The sequence below is a fragment of the Orcinus orca genome, chromosome 11, assembly GCF_937001465.1.
Source record: "Orcinus orca chromosome 11, mOrcOrc1.1, whole genome shotgun sequence".
Taxonomy (NCBI): Eukaryota; Metazoa; Chordata; class Mammalia; order Artiodactyla; family Delphinidae; genus Orcinus; species Orcinus orca.
Window position 1 is genome coordinate 95,614,054 of NC_064569.1, and position 18,894 is coordinate 95,632,947.

Below are 18,894 nucleotides of genomic sequence, written 5' to 3' on the forward strand. Positions count from 1 at the left end.
ATTGAACCTGTGCCCCCTGCATTGGAAGCACAGAGTCTGAACCACTGCCAGGGAAGTCCCAATAAACAAATTTTAGAAACTGATTTGTTTAGCAAAACAAAACGTTTTGACTTATATTACACATTAAAACTAAAGTTACTATAGAATCAAATGACAGATTCTAGTTATAATCTGAAAATTATCTGGTTTCTGCAACTCGTTTGATATACCATAACCCTCACCTGATGCTTTAGAACTGCTCAGAGCTCCCCAAACATATCACCCCATTCAAACTGTTTCTCCCACACAAATATCTTTATCTGCAGACCCTACCCCCTTTGCCTGTAGGTTCCAACATGGCCTTCAAAGCCCAGTTTATTATCTGGTTTCTATGACTTCAGTTATTCATTCAATACTGAGAACCTGCTACCTGCTGGGCAGAACAGACTTGCCTCCTGCCATCATGGAACACAGCCTAGTAGATGACAGTCAATATTACCAAATGCTATAAACAAAATGCTTATGGTGCTATGTGGGAGTGTAACAAGAGGAACTTAGATTGGGGTTTGGATGAGGCATCTTTTAGGAAATACTTAGCTAAGGTCTGAAGGATGAGTAGGATTTAGCTGAGCAGAAGGGAAGCAGAGCTTTAGAGGTAAAAAACAGGTAAAAAGCACTGCGGCAGGAGGGAAAACGGCAGTTTGAGGAACTGAAAGGAGCCCTCATGGCAGCCCTATGGCTGTGGCCTTCCCCTAGCCTTCCCGAGGTACCCCATGCGAGGCCCAGAACCCTTCCTTTGTGTGTCCCCTGTGTTACACTGAGCTATTTCTGGCAAGCTCAATTATTAACTTCCTTAAAGGCAGAGATTATCTTAATTCTATTTTGGACACTCAATACATTACAAATAACCAAGTTTTATTGATCCAAGATAAAACCCTGATAGGAAATCAGAAGGCTCTCATCTCAACTTGGACCTGCCACTGAGTTGCAGGGTAACACTGGGCCAGGCCCCTAGAATCTGCAGGACGCACAACCTTTTTCAAATTCATGGTGTCAAAGACCTTCTTGACTGGAAGTCTCCAATTATGAATGTGGCTCCTCAGGTTAACTTGCTTATTGCCTCTAGCAGACAAAAAGTACAGGTAGTTGAGTTAGGGTAAAGGATGCGTCTGAATTTGAATTTACTTAAACCAACCTCCCATATCCTTTTTTTTTTCTGGTGGGGGGGCTGCACTGAGAGGTGTGTGGGATCTTAGTTCCCTGACCAGGGACTGAACCCATGCACCCTGCATTGGAAGTGTGTAGTCTTAACCACTGCACCACCGGGGAAATCCCTCCCCTCATATCCTTAATGTGAGTATATATGCACTTTGTGAAACAAATCAACCAAGTTCAGTTCTCCTAACTCATTCGAGTACATTTTGTCTCATTCCCTTCACCATTACTGGAAGCCATCTCTTCAGTTCAAAATTCAAGTTGGACAGGAAGGGGAAACATCAAAGTTTCTAAAAATAACTTTGGTTTACCTATCATAAAAGGCATGGGTGGTTTTGAATTCCAGTAGTAATAAGAGAACAAGGTGCTTAATGAATCCCAGTACCTTTATTTTGAATCACAAATTCCTGGGTGACTAAAATTCCTAGAGTTAAAATTAAATTGGGGAGGGGCTGACTACCAGAAAATAAACACCTACTTTATGAATACAATAGCAACAGAAAGGGTTTCCAATTTTTAGAAGAAAAATAACATGAAGCAGCACCACCTGGTGGGTGTTACAAGATGAAATGCCCACATTGACTGTTCTGAGAGCCCCCATCGCACTGCACATGTTTCATCAAGGACAGCTGCCATCAGAGCTGCTGCAAGGCCATGCTTCTCACTGCAGCTAGCCTCACAGTCAGCTCCTCAAACAGAAGACTGAAATAATACATCATTCCTGTTTTAGAAGCTTTTGGTGTACAGAACTTCTCGATGTGGATTAACACAGCCTTGCTTCTTGAATTTAAGGAATGCCATGAACCAATCTATTAATTTGTCTGTGGTACGGTCTGCCAGAGTGCTCTGCGAAGAATCTTTTTTTCCATTCCTACCATGGCTGGGTGAGAGGAGAGGAAAGGGTGGAAAGGGGCCAGTGTACTAATAGGCAATTCAGGTGATGCTCTGTGCTCCATTTCCTTTCTGTAGGCATTTCTTTTGGCAGCTGCAGCAGCTTGATGGGGGGAGGAAGAGGCAGCCCACCAATCACCTCTTCTTGAAGCCATATTTTTTGCGTTCATAGAAGAGATCTGTCTTAGAGCTCCCCAAATTGACAATCTTTGGGCAACCATCTCTCTGGAAAACAGAACAGATAAGTTGTTAAAAGTCTCTGAGCTTGAACTGAGAGGGATTTAAGATAAAAATAACTTTTGGATTAATGGTTTAGCCATTCATCTTCAGTTATGCTATTTGATCAATCAAGTATTTACTAAACACCTAGAATGTGCCCAGGGCCTGTCCACCGTTTATCCAGTGGCCTGCACTTATAATGTTGGATTCTTAGCCCACTTCTGTTACTAATATGATATAGTGGAGGTAGAATCTAAAACTCTTTAAGGTGTTCAAAGGATTTTCTCCAAGTGAGAGGTAAGAAATGGTAATAATCATCTACAGATCAAGCTTCCTAGCTCTCTTTCACTATCCCAAGAAAGGAGAAAATACCAAGGGAAAAAAACCTAAAGACTTTAGGAAATAGTACCTTACATTTCAAATATCGTAAGAGAATACTGAGTTTGGTGTGTCCGTATCAATTCACTTAACCGGACACATGGTCTTGCGGGAAGAGTGCTCCTGTGCCAGAGACAGCTGTTGACGGCTCATACTCTGATGTGTAGTGACACCCTCCCCTGGCTGTTTTGTGAGCTTGAGTGGTTTCAGTGAAGCCCTTGGGAAGCTGTGTTTTGCAGGAATGATGACTCCATCAGTTGATTGGGGATGATGGGAGGAAAATTGGGGGAATTGCTACTGGAAGAAACCTTCTTAGATCTCAGGATTTTATTAAACACCCATGTCAAAGGCAGCTGTTTCCTGTGACACTGGGCTATAGAATGAATGAATGAATCAAGTCCTTAGGCATCTCTAATGCCTAATTTCTAATTCAGCTGATTTCTCTTTTTGGGGACTGATATCAACACTGTACAAAAATCTCTGAAACCACACAAAGCCAACACTAACATTTCATTATTTTCTAGAAAACATGTACCATGTATTACACTGAGAACTACCATCTGTGGAGTTTGGTGTGCTAAGCAAGCCAGGTTGTGGGCCCGGCCCCACCAATGGCTTGCTGGGGGAACTCAAGTAAGCCACGTAATCTGTACTCAAAGTCCTGGTACAAACGTGGGAAGAGCTGCCTCTCCTGGCCCCAGGTAGCCTGCTATTAAACACGACAGTGCTTTAAGCCCTTTAGGGATGCTTTGAAATTTTATGGTATTATGATAGCCTGTTCAGGCTTACTCTGCCTCACTGACTTGTGTGACTGTGGGCAAACCACTTCTGTCTGGATTTGTATCCAACTATAAGATGACTGGATCAGGTCAGTGTATATAAACTGTATTTATAGGGCCCTAGAGAGTCCTGAGAGGTGCCAGGTGACAGTAGGACGCACCCCCCAATCTGTGCAGCTGTGTTCTCACTCATATTAAGATTGTAGGGACTTCCCTGGCGCAGTGGTTAAGAATCCACCTGCCAATGCCGGGGACATGGGGTTCAAGCCCTGGTCCAGGAAGATCCCACATACCTCAGAGCAACTAAGCCCATGCACCACAACTACTGAGCCCGCGCACCTAGAGCCTGTGCTCTGCAACGGGAAGCCACTGCAATGAGAAGCCTGCGCACCGCAACGAAGAGTAGCCCCTGCTCACCACAACTAGAGAAAGCCCGCGCTCAGCAACGAAGACCCAACATAGCCAAAACAGACAAACAAACAAAAAAGGTTGTAGGCTCTGGAGATAGGTCACGTGAATTTTGAGAAGTTATGAACCTCCTTGTGTCTCTTTTTAGTCACATATTAAATTACTACAATGGTAGAACCGACCTTACAGAATTAAGAATCAATATACTTAGAACAATGCCTAGCATATAGCCAGCCCTTAATAAATTATAAGAAATTGCCAAAAATAAATATCAGCAATTTCATGATGGTTCAACCTAACACACACACACATACACACGCGGCTTCTGTGTAAGATACTTTTTGAAGATGGGACTCTACATGTTAAAAAGTTGAAAAAAAAAAATCGGAAAACCAACGCATTGGATTATTAGCTCTTTGGCTTTTATGGCATTTTCTCTCACTGACTTATAAGTTTCCTGTTTTCTTGCCTAAACTCCTGTTTTTTATTTTCTACACATCTCCCATGGGTCTTGTGGTTGTTCCCAAATTCCACTAATGTTGTGAAGAGGTGAGGATGTGTGCATCGGAACTGGCTGGCTTTTGTGAATATGCCTGTGAATGGAAAGCATGAAAAGGAAGATGGAAGGACTGTTAAGAAACCTCGAGGGCTTCCCTGGTGGTGCAGTGGTTAAGAATCTGCCTGCCAATGCAAGGGACACAGGTTCGTGCCCTGGTCCAGGAAGATCCCACATGCCGCAGAGCAACTAAGCCTGTGCACCACAACTACTGAGCCCACGTGCCACAACTACTGAAGCCCGCATGCCTACAGCCCGTGCTCTGCAACAAGAGAAGCCACCGCAATGAGAAGCCCACCTGCCGCAACGAAGAGTAGCCCCCGCTGGCCACAACTAGAGAAAGCCCGCACGCAGCGATGAAGACGCAACGCAGCCAAAAATAAACAAAATAAATTTATTTAAAAAAAACCAACGCTAATCATGTACCAAAATATAACATACAACGGGGAAATATGTACAGAACCAAAGGCAATTTAAAAATTTTGAGATCAGAAAAACATGATTACAGAAAATGCGTCCACATCTCCATTTCTTACAATCGGTAGCAAAGAATTATGAACAGCAGGCAAGACCTGCCTTATTAACAGAAACTAGAAGATGAAACTTCGTTCATTCTTTCAGCAACTGTCCAATGAATACCTACAATGTAAAAACCAGACTGTACACTGGTTTGAGACCTTAACAAGAGTATCATGTTTTCTATTTGAAACTTTAATTTTAAAGGCTTTTAAGCTCTCAGTAAATGTACCCATAAGGTAACAGGGATTATTATTCAATACTTCCTTTTGGTGGAGATTTCCCCATAGCCACACACAGCATGTTAGTAGCAAAGCCAAGACCTGAACCTGGGCTCTCTACCTCCCAGTCTGGCGTTTTTTCTAACAGGGCTTCCCAGAGGCAAGAACCAAAACTTTCCCGTGGTTTTGGAAGCTGGAGAGCATGGTAAACTTGTGAATTAGCTTTGAAAAGTATCAAATAACTTTTGCATATATTTGACTGCTCCGCTGTTTACTTAAATGGGGAGAAGAGAATGGTAGAAATAGCAAGAGAGGGAGGGGCACATCCTTACCCACCCTGAGAAGACCAAGACCGTCAGGCGGTCAGACTAAGTGCTCTGAGTCAGACCGTGCACCCTCAGTGGGGATGAAAACATCTTCGCTATTATAGTGGTTTGCGATCTGAAGTTTGTTCTTACCCAACAAAATCTTACTCCTTAGCATTCAGTTCCTCTTTTGGTGGAGAAAATGTAATTAATTAACTAATTAATCAATCAATTTTTAGGCCATGCCGCAAAGCATGCAGGATCTTAGTTCCCCAATCAGGGATCAAACCCGTGTCCCCTACAGTGGAAGCGTAAAGTCCTAACCACTGGACTGCCAGGGAATTCCCAAGAAAATTTAATTTAGATTAGATTTTAACTTTTCTCCTTTGGGGGAACAATCATGGGGGAAAAAAGGGTTGAGAAACTGAGTTAGATAGACCTGGGTTCTAATCCCATATCTGCCACTTATTAGTCATGTGACCTTGGGCTAAGATGCTTAACACCTTTAAGCCATTCGTTTCCTCATCTGTATCATATAGAACTTTTGGAAAAGAATGTCCAGCACAGTACCTGGTACATAGCAAGTGCTCCAAAGATATTAGCTACTATTTTTCTTGTCTTCTTGTTGGGAGAGTTAAAGAAAATGGTTAAGTAAAAGGCGTAAAGGAGTCAAGGGCGAAGGGAGATCAATATGATGCCACACATAAGAAACTACAAATTGGGACTTCCCTGGTGGTGCAGTGCTTAAGAATCTGCCTGCCAACGCAGGGGACACAGGTTCGATCTCTGGCCTGGGAAGATCCCACATGCTGCAGAGCAACTAAGCCCGTGTGCCACAACTACTGAGCCTGTGCTCTAGAGCCCACAAGCCACAACTACTGAGCCTGCATGCCATAACTACTGAAGCCCATGACCCTAGAGCCCGTGCTCTGCAACAAGAGAAGCCACTGCAATAAGAAGCCCGTGCACCACAACAAAAAGTAGGCCCCACTCGCTGCAACTAGAGAAAGCCGGTGCGCAGCAATGTAGACCCAATGCAGCCAAAAATAAATAAACTCATATTAAAAAAAAAGTGTCCGGGCTTCCCTGGTGGCGCAGTGGTTGAGAGTCCGCCTGCCGATGCAGGGGACACGGGTTTGTGCCCCGGTCCGGGGAGATCCCACGTGCCATGGAGCAGCTGGGCCCGTGAGCCATGGCTGCTGAGCCTGCGTGTCTGGAGCCTGTGCTCCACAACGGGAGAGGCCACAACAGTGAGAGGCCTGCATACCACAAAAAAATTAAAATAAAAAAAGTGTCCTTTGGGACACAATCAAAGCCTCACTTTATTTTTTATTTATTTATTTATTATTTTTTACTTATTTATCTATTTATTTTTGGCTGAGTTGGGTCTTTTGTTGCTGTGCGCGGGCTTTCTCTAGTTGCAGCGAGTGGGGGCTACTCTTCATTGCGGTGCGTGGGCTTCTCATTGCGGTGGCTTCTCTTGTTGCAGAGCATGGGCTCTAGGTGCGTGGGCTTCAGTAGTTGTGGCACATGGGCTCAGTAGTTGTGGCTCGCGGGCTCTAGAGCGCAGGCTCAGTAGTTTTGGCCCATGGACTTAGTTGCTCCGTGGCATGTGGGATCTTCCCGGAGCAGAGCTCGATCCCGTGTCCCCTGCATTGGCAGGCGGATTCTTAACCACTGAGCCACCAGGGAAGCCCAAAGCTTCACTTTAGATAGGACAAAGTATTTCTTTCAAAAAAAAAAAAAATGGACTCCCCCAGTGATGAAGTGGTTGGGAGTCCGCCTGCCAACGCAGGAGAGACTGGTTCGAGCCCTGGTCTGGGGGGATCCCGCATGCCGTGGAGCAGCTAAGCCCGTGAGCCACAATTACTGAAGCCCACGTGCCTAGAGCCCGTGCTCCGCAGCAATAGAAGCCACCGTGATGAGAGGCCTGCACACCGCAACGAAGAGTAGCAGCCAAAAATAAATAAATAATTAAAAAAAAAAAAAAAAGGCAAAGAAACAAATGGTCCTCTGGCAGCAATGCCCACAGATATTGTCCCAAATCCTGAGTATTCTTGAAGCTTTGAAAAACTATGGAGAACACCCAGCTTAGTTTACTGGTCTAATTCCCTTATAAATTATGGAAGTTGCAGGAAGAGAACAGTAACAGGGGCTGCTTTGGTTGCAGGAAGATTTCTGCATAGGAAAGTCTTAGGTACTTAATCTACACGATGATCTGTAAGGCTGAGAGGCTGGATCATATCACTGGACTGTTTTGTGTTCGTTGGAAACTACTGCTGAGTAAATGTGAGCTAGATACCATCTCAGATATCCTCAGAACATTCCTGTATACGTGAAGTAGAGGAAGTGGTGACATCTAGAATAATTCTCAGGGACAGAATGAGGCACAAGGATCCAGAGAGATCAGGTCACATACCGCATGCAGAGGAATCAGACAGCAATTAACACTTATTAAGCACTCTCTGGTTGCCAAGCATAAGCCAGATAAGAACTCTAGCTACAACAAAACAAAACAAAACCTCTAGCTACAACCATGCAAAGGTTCAAGAAAATGTTGTCCTTAATGGACTCTTTAGCTAGTTTTAGCTAGTTTAAGGATTGTTTGTACTTTCTCTTCACTGATATTGTCTCACCGTGGTATATAGGCTATAAATAATTACCAAACACCTACTATATACCAGACACTCTGTAGGGGGAACCCTATGCATGATTTACAGAGGTAGCAACAAAAATGTGGACCATACTTACAGTACATGCCAGGGAGTATACCAAGAACTAGGCAAAAGGGGAGACAAATACACAAACCAAGGTCCTTTCTATAAAGGGAGTGGATCAGATCAAGCAGGATATGATTTGACAGTCAAAGGTAAATGCAAATCACAGTTTAGGACAAGAGGATGTTCAAATCACCATGTGAAATTATGTTTCTGGTACTTTATCTATGACCTTTCTCATCTCTCTAAATAACAGAAGAATTAATGATGTTAAGAAAGTTTTATCTGGTCTGATATATCCCACTTATTAGAGGTAGACAGGATCCAAATGTAAAGGTTGCTGAGGTGGCTGAATTGCTTCTCCTCAACACAGGCACATCCTATCAAAAGGACTCATGAAAGGGGACTTCCCTGGTGGCGCAGTGGTTAAGAATCCACCTGCCAATGCAGGGGACACAGGTTCGAACCCAGGTCCAGGAAGATCCCACATGCCGCGGAGCAACTAAGCCCGTGTGCCACAACCACTGAGCCTGCGCTCTAGAGCCCGTGAGCCACAACTACTGAAGCCCGCGCACCTAGAGCCCGTGCTCCGCAACAAGAGAAGCCACCGCGATGAGAAGCCCGCGCACTGCAGTGAAGAGTAGCCCCTGCTTACCGCACCTAGAGAAAGCCTGCACGCAGCAACAAAGACCCAACGCAGCCAAAACTAAATAAATAATAAATTGGGTTAAAGAAAGAAAAAAGGACTTATGAAAGGACACCACTAGGTTTAGTCAGATAGATTGGACTTGCCACTTATCAGCTGGGTGAGAGGCTGTAAATGGAGATAATAATAACCCCTATTTAACAAAGCTACTGTGAAGAATAAGAGAGATAGCATATGTATGTGTGTGTGTGTGTATGCATATATATATACATACATATATATATATATATATATATAAAACTACCTACTCTTTGCATAAGGAAATATTAAGAATTATTTATCTTTTGGGAATTCCGTGGTGGTCCAGTGGTTAGGACTGTGTGCTTCCATTGTAGGGGGCCTGGGTTTCATCCCTGGTCCAGGAACTAAGATTCTACAGCCAGGCAATGCAGACAAAAAAAAAAAGGGGCTTCCCTGGTGGCGCAGTGTTGAGAGTCGGCCTGCCGATGCAGGGGACACAGGTTTGTGCCCCGGTCTGGGAAGATCCCACATGCCGCGGAGCGGCTAGGCCTGTGAGCCATGGCCGCTGAACCTGCGCGTCTGGAGCCTGTGCTCCACAACGGGAGAGGCCACAACAGTGAGAGGCCCACATACCGCCAAAAAAAAAAAAAAAAAAAAAAAAAAAAAAAAAAAAAAAAAATTATTTTTAAAGATTTTATTTATTTATCTATCTATTTATTTATTTGGTTGCATTGGGTCTTAGTTGCCACACGCGGGATCTTTGTTGCCATCTGCTGGATCTTCATTGGGGCATGCAGCATCTTTTAGTTGCAGGCTCTTAATTGCAGCATGCAAACTCTTAGCTGTGGCAAGTAGGACCTAGTTCCCTGAGCAGGGATCAAACCCGGGTCCCCTGCATTAGGAGAGCAGAGTCTTAGCCACTGGACCACCAGGGAAGTCCCAAGAATTATTTATCTTTTGCCTTACGCCTTATCCTAGATTAGGTAACCAGATACCTTATACTAGCCTATTGGTAATGTATCACAGTTCCTTTTATTGTGTCATAAGAAGAATTAAAGCTGATTCATGGGTTTCCCACCCCTCTCCCCAAGAAGCCTACTTTTGGTATAGACCTACATTCCTCTACCCTGGCATCTGGCTCAAGAAGTTGAATAACTAGCCACTGCCACCACACAATGTCAAGGGGCAAAAATGTCATAAGAAGAATTGCAATCAATTCTGCAAAATCAAACCAAAAGCATTCTCTAGCCACTTAGAGCTGAAATCAACTTGAATTGTCCCAAGTTCAGAAGTCACCACATCCACCCAAATAGTCCTTAATGATAGTTAAGAGAATTACTGAGTGGTTATTACACACCATGCACTGTGCTAGAACTTAAAAATGCAGGATATTGGGAATTCCCTGGTGGCCTAGTGGTTAGGATTCTGGGCTTTCACTGCCGTGGCCTGGGTCCAATCCCTGGTTGGGGAACTAAGATCCCACAAGCCAGGGGGGGCAGCCAAAAAAAAAAAGGATATTATTTCTGAATAAAAATAATGAGAGAAAAAAAAATAACGAGAGAGAGAGACATCAAAGGAAGAGAGGGCTTTCCAAATTGCTAGTGCTGACAAACATTTGCTTCTCTTGCATTTTTGTCCTTGATGCAAAATAAGTGCGTTTTGTTGGACTACATCCAGTTTGGCTCACAGACCTTGAAGAAATTATAACCTAGATGACTAGATGAACATAGTCATCTACAGGCCACAGTGGATGGCAAAGTGTTACTAAATACAAGGAAGGATCAGATGAAAAGCTTAGTATATACTCACATCTTTCTCCTGGATGGTGCACTCCTTACAATAATAGGCATCCGAAACCCCGGGCCCTCCACAGATCACACAGCGTCCCTGGTAAGAGCCATAGTTACATTCATCACATATGCGCACCAGGGTGCAGGGACGCACATAGGAGTCACAGATCACACACTTGCCATCACCTGTGAGGAAAAGAGAATGAAGTTATGCCCACTTGCAAGTACTTCAAGTCCTTTGCCCTCCTCCTGTTAACGGGGAAATACACTGGTCTTCTGATGGTGACTTTAGGGCCTGCTGCTTTGGCATCACAAAACTTGGCTTACCTAGTGTCCAGCTCAATCTCCACAACACACAGGAAAAGTCAATCAACTAATGGGTAAAGAGCTTAGAATAGCACCTGGTAGATAAGTCTGTATGATTAACTGGCAGAACGCTGTGTGTGTTGGGGACGGGGTCATGCTACTTCTGGTCCACAGCTAGAGATTTTTCTCAAATTAGTGTCTAAAATGTGCAAGTTGGAGTGGGGTGGTGGCCTTTAGTTGCAGCCTGCCATTGTGTTAACATGCTTCCAGTCACATCTACTCAAAGCCCTCTTAGTGGCACCGTTGGAAATGCCCGTTGGCTGGCTCCACAGAAACTGAGTGGGACGGGTGGGCTGTCTGGGGAGGCGTGTTCCACTCACATTTTTCACATAGTCTTCCAATGGCTGCAAGATGAAAGACAGTAAAGAGTACAATTAGAATTAAGGTTTTGACGAAGAGGGGACAAACATCCTCGAGCTTGAGGTGGGGACAGGAGCAGGGACTGCAGTGAGCCCTGAGGAAGTCTTTCCATCTTATCCTCATAAACTTCAATCCGAACCAAATCCACACCCTCCCGAAGTCCCTCCCAGGTCCTGGGCAAACTGAGAATTTCTCCGGACCCCATCCCAGCAGCCCGCCTCCGCCTCCCAGCACGCACGCCCCGCCCTCTTTTCATCAGAGACCTTAAACCCACGCGCTCCTACACTACCGACCGTGAGGCGGGAAACGTGGCGCCGCCGAGGCAAGACCCTAAGGAAGTGATGGGAACCCCGGACTCCTCAGGTTCTAATACTATCCCCACCGAGACAGTCGGGGGCAGGAGGCCATCTCACCAACACCAGCCTGCTTGCGGCAAAAGATCAAGTCCGGGTGATGTTTAGCCATAGCTCCCTCTATGCCACCGGAAACTTAGGGAACTTCCGGCCGACCTTTAACCTCCATTGTTCCTGCCTCCTGGTCGCCGTGATTGGTTCTCTAGGCTTCCATCAGCGTTTACAATCTTTGCACCACGCCCCGGTCGTTCTCGCGCGATCACATTTCAAAGACAAGTTTCCGTCCTAACTGGGGAGTCAGGTCCTGGCAGGTGCATGAAAGTCATCAAAAAAAAAAAACAAAAAAACACCTTTCGAGATCTGAATGGAAGATACAAATTGAAAAGTGCAAAGATGAAGCTTGCACTTCTATAAGACATGCTTGTTCCCGGTATTTATTTCCGCAAGTGTTTTTATGCAGCTTTGTCCTCTTCCCTGTAGGTTCCTCACACGGGAGCTCCGCCCAAGGCGCTCGCAGGACTCGGCGCCTCTGGGGAGGCCCAGCCGTCACTGTGTTGCGTTTCTATTCAGGCCACGCCCCCTGTCCGAAGGCTTTAAGTACGCCGTGTGCACGTCATTTTCAAGCGACCTCATCTTTGTCAGTGCACAAAATGGCGCCTTACAACCTGCTGGTGACCCGGTTGCAGGTGAGAGCGAACTGAGGGCCCTCTGGGTTCACGGGGGCGGGGTGCCTCCTCCTTGTGCTTGCGGCTGTGGGCGAGGCAAGGCGAGGCGGGCCCGACCTCCGCCCGGCTTTTCGTGTACCTGTCCCTGCCTTGGGCCCTTCGCCCGAGGTCAAGGGGTCCCCGGCTCAGTCAGCTCTCCCAGCCTTGTCTCCGCCTCGCTGGAAGCGTGGGTCTCAGAAGCGGCGGCCAGGTGAAGAGTGGAGGCACCTCTTTTGAGGGCCGCACTTTCTCTCCTGTAGGGTTTTTTTTTTTCTTTTTCTTCTTCTTTTGCCGTTCCTCAAGGTCAGGACAAGGTGACTGGGGGGCGCGGTGGTTGTTGAGCCCGCTAGGTCCAGAGCCCGAAGGCCTCACTTCTCATCTCTCAGCAGCAGACCCTTGCTAGCCAGGTGCATCCGTGGTTGCCAGACCTGAAGTTTGGAGGAAAAAAACTATTACCTATTCCATCTTGTGGGGATCCTGCGGAACATATAGCCAGGAGTTAGAGGGGGCCTTCCGTGCCCAGGCGTAGTAATTAGTAACGATAACTGTAGTCTCTCACCTTTGCACAAGATTGCAAGACTTAATTCCTCATCATGTCATTTGGTTCATAAATCATTTGGTGAGATGACTATTCTCATTTGATAGATGATGAAACTGCTAGAAAGTAGGTAAAAGTTCCTGCTCTCTGAGTGTTACCCAAGTGCTGTGGCCTGAGCATCTGCCCTACTACCCCTCTGTTCTCTGTTCTTGTTCATGTCAGCCTGCCCTCAGAACTTTCTGAGCCCGAGTGTGGTCCTGGAGCTGACATTTGTGTTTGTGAGAGTACCAGAATGGAGTATTTTGAGCTCATAATTAGTTGCTTTTCAGTTACTAGATGGGAGGGTAAAAGAGACTCAACAAGTTGACCTTGACTGTCCTGTTATGAACCATCTAGAAAATTGACTGTGACTGCCAGATGTTTTTTCACTCCTAACTTGACAATCCTAGGAAGGTGTTATACTCAGATTCAATGTCAGGCATGTATTTCATTAATAAAAATAAAGTGAGCAAGCATTTATAGATATTCTCTGACAGCCTTTTACATTTAACTTTGTGGTTCTACTTTGGATCAAGTAGCACAACTCTGATTACAGAACTGAAAAAGAAGTTTTGTACTGTACTCTCAAAAAGTATTGTGTTACCAGAAGTTTTTTTTTTTTAAGTCACATTGCTTAAATTTAAACCATATGGTTTAAAGCGAAATCATCATTTATTTTATGATCTCTAAATTCTGGGCAAAAAAAGGGATTTGCTAATTATCTCTTTAGATCTTTTGATTCTCCAGGTTAACAAAGTGGAAATAGTGTTTCTTTCTGATCCTCCTGACCCATGATGTAGTGAAGTTAGGCGAGATTATTTGATAAGATAAATTATTACAGATTTATTGAACTTGGAAGAGAGGACTGATATCACAAAGGATCTTGGAATGCATGAGTGTTAGACCTGTGTAGGAAGAGATCTGGACTATAGTTCATATTCTACCCAGTGCAAGTGACCTTGAACTTGAGAACTGAACCCCAGTTTCCTCATCTGTCAGTTGGGGATTATGTTCATTGACAAACATTTATTGAGTTTTTGGTGGTCGGCTTCCATTCATATTGTTATGATGATTGTTATAAAGTGATGAGAAAGTAGAATATATTTGTTTATGATCATCATGTTGCCCAACTTCCTCTTTTACAGATAGACAATCCAAGACCTTGAGAACCTGGGTCTCCTTATTTGTTCATTTAGCTAAGATGAATGAACAGCATTATACCACACTGTCTCCTAATAGCCAGGCTGTCTTAAGTAACGGCCAGCTACCACTATGCTCTGAAAACCTTGTAAATTTACCTCTTTTGTGTTTAGCTACATTTGAGAAGTGATGGTACTACTTTAGTTGTTGTGTCTACAGAACCCGGTCTATGCATTCAATTTATTACTACCTTATTCACCACATATTTACTGAGTATCCACTGCTTCCTCTGGATACAGTGAAGCAAAAAAAGCAGACAATTTTTGTTCTCGTGAAACGTCAGTATATACTAATGTATTCTACTGCAGAGGACCTTGGAGATCTTTCTCAGCTAAAGTATTTTGGGCAGAAGACCAAAGGTCTTGGTGGGACCTTGGCTGGACCAAAGGTGAAGGTAGATGATAGAATGATGGCAATTACTACTACCACTAAGAGTAGCTAACATTTACCTTAGTGTGCCAGTAGTCTCACATGATCCTGTGAGATATGGCAGATTTATTAGCCCTGTCTTATAGATGAAGAAACAGGATTAGAGCAGAAGCATGGTGTAATGGCTAAGAGCATGGATTCTGGCATCACACTATCTTATTTGAATGGTGACTAATACTCACTTGCTGTGACTTTGGGCAAGTTACTTCACCTCTCTATGCCTGTTTCTTCACCTGTAAGTTACGGATAATAGTATATCTGACTTATCTAATAATCATAGTTGCAAAGTATTGAGAACCCTGCTGGCATCTAGTAAGTGCTATATAATTGTTTGTTAATTAAATTAAAGTAGACTTGTCTAGGGCCTTATCACTAGTTGTTAGTGGATGTGATTTGAATCTGCTCCTTTCTGACTCCCAAGGCTGAGGTCCCAGCACCTGCACTATAGTACTGCTTCCCTTTGGCATCAAGACTCAGCCTGTCAACCAGGGTACCATTAATGGTCCATAACCAGAAAACAGTGCTCTCTAAAGTGTTCTATTGTTTGATAGTACCTGCTACCAGGTAGGAAGATAGAAACAGAGTGAAGAAAATGGAGGTGAAATTTTTGAAAAGCCACATTTACTCTCTGGTTTTTTAAATTTTGTGTAAATGACCACGGATGGTAAATAAAAATGGTTGGGCACTTCCAGATACATTTTAGATTTTGGTTTTGCCTTGAGATACTGGGATGCTGAGTTCTCATCCTGTGACCTTGGGGAAGTCACATAACCTCTTGCATGTAAATCTGAAACAGCAGTTAACTACAAAGAAGTCTGACACATTTGCAGAAGTTATAAGTGCCTGTATAAAGTGCCATGTTTAAAAAAAAAATCTTGCTTTGAATTGGGAAACAGGTCATCCCTATTCACTGTGGTACCTTCTCAGGTGTCCTATAGTCAGCTGTTGATTTGAACTGAATGAATGAATGAATGAATGGAGTAAACAAACTTCCAATCTTAAATTTGGGCAGAGGAAGAGGGGAGCACACCATTGCCTTTTTTAAAAATTTATTTATTTATTTTCGGCTGCGGTGGGTCTTTGTTGCTGCGCGCAGGCTTTCTCTAGTTGCGGTGAGCGGGGGCTGCTTTTCTTTGTGGTGCGCGGGCTTCTCATTGCGGTGGCTTCTCTTGTTGCGGAGCTCTAGGCACGCGGGCTTCAGTAGTTGTGGCACGTGGGCTTAGTAATTGTGGTGCACGGGTTCTAGAGCGCAGGCTCAGTAGTTGTGGCGCACGGGCTTAGTTGGTCTGCGGCATGTGGGATCTTCCCGGACCAGGGATCGAACCCGTGTCCCTGCATTGGCAGGCGGATTCTTTTTTTTTTTTTTTTTTTTTTGCGGTACTTGAGCTTCTCACTGTTGTGGCCTCTCCTGTTGTGGAGCACAGGCTCCAGACATGCAGGCTTAGCGGCCATGGCTCATGGGCCCAGCCGCTCCACGGCATGTGGGATCTTCCTGGACCAGGGCACGAACCCATGTCCCCTGCATCGGCAGGTGGACTCTCAACCACTGCGCCACCAGGGAAGCCCCCACCATTGCCTTTTGAACCAACTGTTCCTAAAATGTTTATTGAAAGCTTGCTATGTGCCTAGCACTGTTCTACACACTGAGAGTGTAATAATGAACAGGAGCAGTGGAGCTTGTAGTGTAGTTCTGGGGAGACAAAATAAACAAGTAGACAAGAAAATTGTAGTTATGAAGTGGGACAAGGAAGATAAAACAGAATAGTGTGGTAGAGAGAATAGGCGTGAGGATGTGGCATGGCTTTAACTGGAGTGGTTGGGGAAGGCCTCTCAGAAGAGGTGACATAAAATGATAAGAAGGCGGCCCTTCAGCATTATGGGAGGGGAGACTTGAAGTAGAAGGAGCAGTATGTGCAAAGCACCTGAGATGGGTCTGAGGGTAAGAAGTAAGGCCAGTGTGGCTGAGGTGATGAGAGGAAGGTCTGAGCAAGAGGTAGGAGCCAGGGTCATGTCGGCTCTGGTAAGGAAATTGGGTTTTACTCCAAGTGTAATGAAAATCCACTGGAAGGTTTTAAACTGTGAAGTGACAGGATCTGATTTATGATTGAGAAGAATCATTCAGGCTGCTGCGTGGATGATGAACCACTGAGGGACGAAGGACCACAGAGGGACGAAAGAGGACGCAGGGAGACCAGTGGGGCCTGTTGGAATTATCCAAGGAGTGTTGAAGGTGTCTGGGACTAGGGTTCTGGTGGTGAAGATATTTTGGAGGCAGATGGGTTGGATGTGGAGTGTGAGGGACAGGGAACAGTTAAGGATGACTTTTAGGTTTGGGGCCTGAGTAACCGAAGGATGGGTGAACTCGAATTCAGTAGTCATGTGTTTGCATAGTACTTGCAAAACTTAGTCAGGAGCCGAAGCTCCTTTATAAATTCAACAAGTATCTGTATTTCACAGGTGAGGAAGCTGGATGGGGTCAAGTGTCTTGCCACAGGGTCCCTCACTTGAGTATGAGCTTCATGTCTGAAGTGAGCCCTGTTCATCTTGGGCATTATTCTGCTACCTGGTGTCTCCAAGAGGGTCATCTGGGAAGTATTTAGAATGAGGATTGGGGCTTGAGCCGTCTGTCTTCATTGGCTCAGTGTTCTTTGACACACCTTATTTTCCCAGCAGGTGGTTTGGAAGGCAGTGGTAGGCTCTGGGCTTCTCAGCATAAAGGAGGGGAGGGACTGCAGGGAGGCTGCTTTGTGGGGCGGGGAGGACTTGGATGAAGTTTGTCAAAAGGTACAATCTTCTGCTTATAAGATAATTAAGTACTAGGGATGTAATGTACAACATGATACATATAATTAACACTGCTGTATGTTATATATGAAAATTTTTAAGAGAGTAAATCCTAAGGGTTCGCATCACAAGGAAAAAAATATTTTTCTATTTATTTGATTTTGTATCTATATGAGATGATGGATGTTCACTAAACTTATTGTGGTAATTATTTCATGATGTAAGTGAAATCATTATGCTGTACACTTTAAAACTTATACAGCTATGTCAATTATATGTCAATAAAACCGGAAGAAAAAAATTTTTAATAAAAATAAACCAAAAAAAAAAGGCAGCACATAGAATATCAGGAACCTTAGGAGACTTCGTCTACCACATACTTACCATGTGGCTTCGAGCAAGGTCTCTACCCTCTGGCTCTCAGGTTACACATCTGCAAAATGGGACAATTCATAGCTACCCTCCAATTAAGAAGGGTCCTGAAGGCCTAATAATATTTGGAAAGTTCTTTTTTTTAAATATTTATTTTATTTTTTTTTTATTTTGGCTGCCCCGGGTCTTAGTTGTGGCACATGGGATCTTTAGTTGCGGCATGTGGGCTTCTTAGTTGCGACATGCGGGCTTCTTAGTTGCGCATGCATTCTGGATCTAGTTCCCCCACCAGGGATCAAACTCGGGCCCCCTGCATTGGGAGTGTGGAGTCTTACCCACTGGACCACCAGGGAAGTCCCTGGAAAGTTCTTTGAACTCTAATACACTATAAAAATTTGTGAATAGTTTATAATGTTATTTTAGGAATAGGCCTTTTCTAATACTAAGACAAAGGACAGACTTTTTCCTTAGATTGTTCCAGAATGAACCTGTAGAAGCCTTTCTTTATTTAGGGGATCCTAAAAGGCATGGAGAATGATTTTCTTGGGTTCATTCTGCAAAGCTTGGGCCAAAGGAAAGGGCACCAGCTTTGCTGTGTGGCCCTGGGCAAAATAGTTACGTTCCAGAGCCTCAGTATCTTCACCTGTAAAATGGACACAGTATCTTCTGCCTCTGAGTATTAAATAGGACTGTGTATACTTGGGGGAAATCTGATGCAGGGTATGGGCACTTGGTGAAAGTTAGTCTGTGTCTTCAGTCCTGGAGATGGTCTACAGCCTCCCTTGCCACAGCATTATCCTCAAGACTGGTTCTTGGGATTTCCCTGGCAGTCCAGTGGTTAAGACTCGGCGCTTTCACTGCTGTGGGCCCAGGTTCGATCCCTGGTCAGGGAACTAAGATCCTGCAGGCCGTGAAGTGCAGCCAAAAAATAAATAAATAAAAAAGACTGGCTCTGGGAAAATTGCTTGCTCCTCCCGTGCTGTCCATGGATATCGGGTATGTAGTAGTTGTGCAGGAGATCTTTTGGGTACTGTCCTAGGAGAGTTGGGAGAAGAGGCACAAATGAATCCACTGGCTTCCTGTTTTCTGATTCTCTAAGTTGAAGGGC

At 44.6% G+C, this 18,894-nt stretch overlaps 3 protein-coding genes across 7 annotated transcripts in view; 1 reads left to right on the forward strand and 2 right to left on the reverse strand.

Moving 5' to 3' along the window:
• The window catches only part of CHADL (chondroadherin like), a 195,847-nt gene that overhangs the window by 171,821 nt on the left and 5,132 nt on the right, over positions 1–18,894 (reverse strand). The gene's annotated exons all lie outside the window — the stretch shown is intronic.
• ACO2 (aconitase 2) overlaps positions 1–18,894 on the forward strand; it is a 67,651-nt gene that overhangs the window by 3,900 nt on the left and 44,857 nt on the right. For 4 of the 5 annotated variants that reach the window (XM_049693915.1, XM_033405143.2, XM_033405142.2 and 1 more), the window contains one exon: positions 12,201–12,406. In XM_049693915.1, the coding sequence (XP_049549872.1) occupies positions 12,371–12,406 (36 nt within the window). In that variant the 5' untranslated portion in view covers positions 12,201–12,370. Of the gene's footprint in view, positions 1–12,200; positions 12,407–18,894 lie in introns of those variants that run through there. The other variant, XM_033405141.2, reaches the window with a different exon arrangement.
• PHF5A (PHD finger protein 5A) lies at positions 1,562–12,152 on the reverse strand. Its single transcript, XM_004279529.4, has 4 exons — positions 11,781–12,152; positions 11,328–11,351; positions 10,661–10,827; positions 1,562–2,310 (listed from the first exon to the last, which is right to left on the reverse strand). Exons 1-4 carry the CDS (start codon positions 11,830–11,832, stop codon positions 2,221–2,223), a joined length of 333 nt encoding a protein of 110 aa, XP_004279577.1. The 5' UTR covers positions 11,833–12,152; the 3' UTR covers positions 1,562–2,220.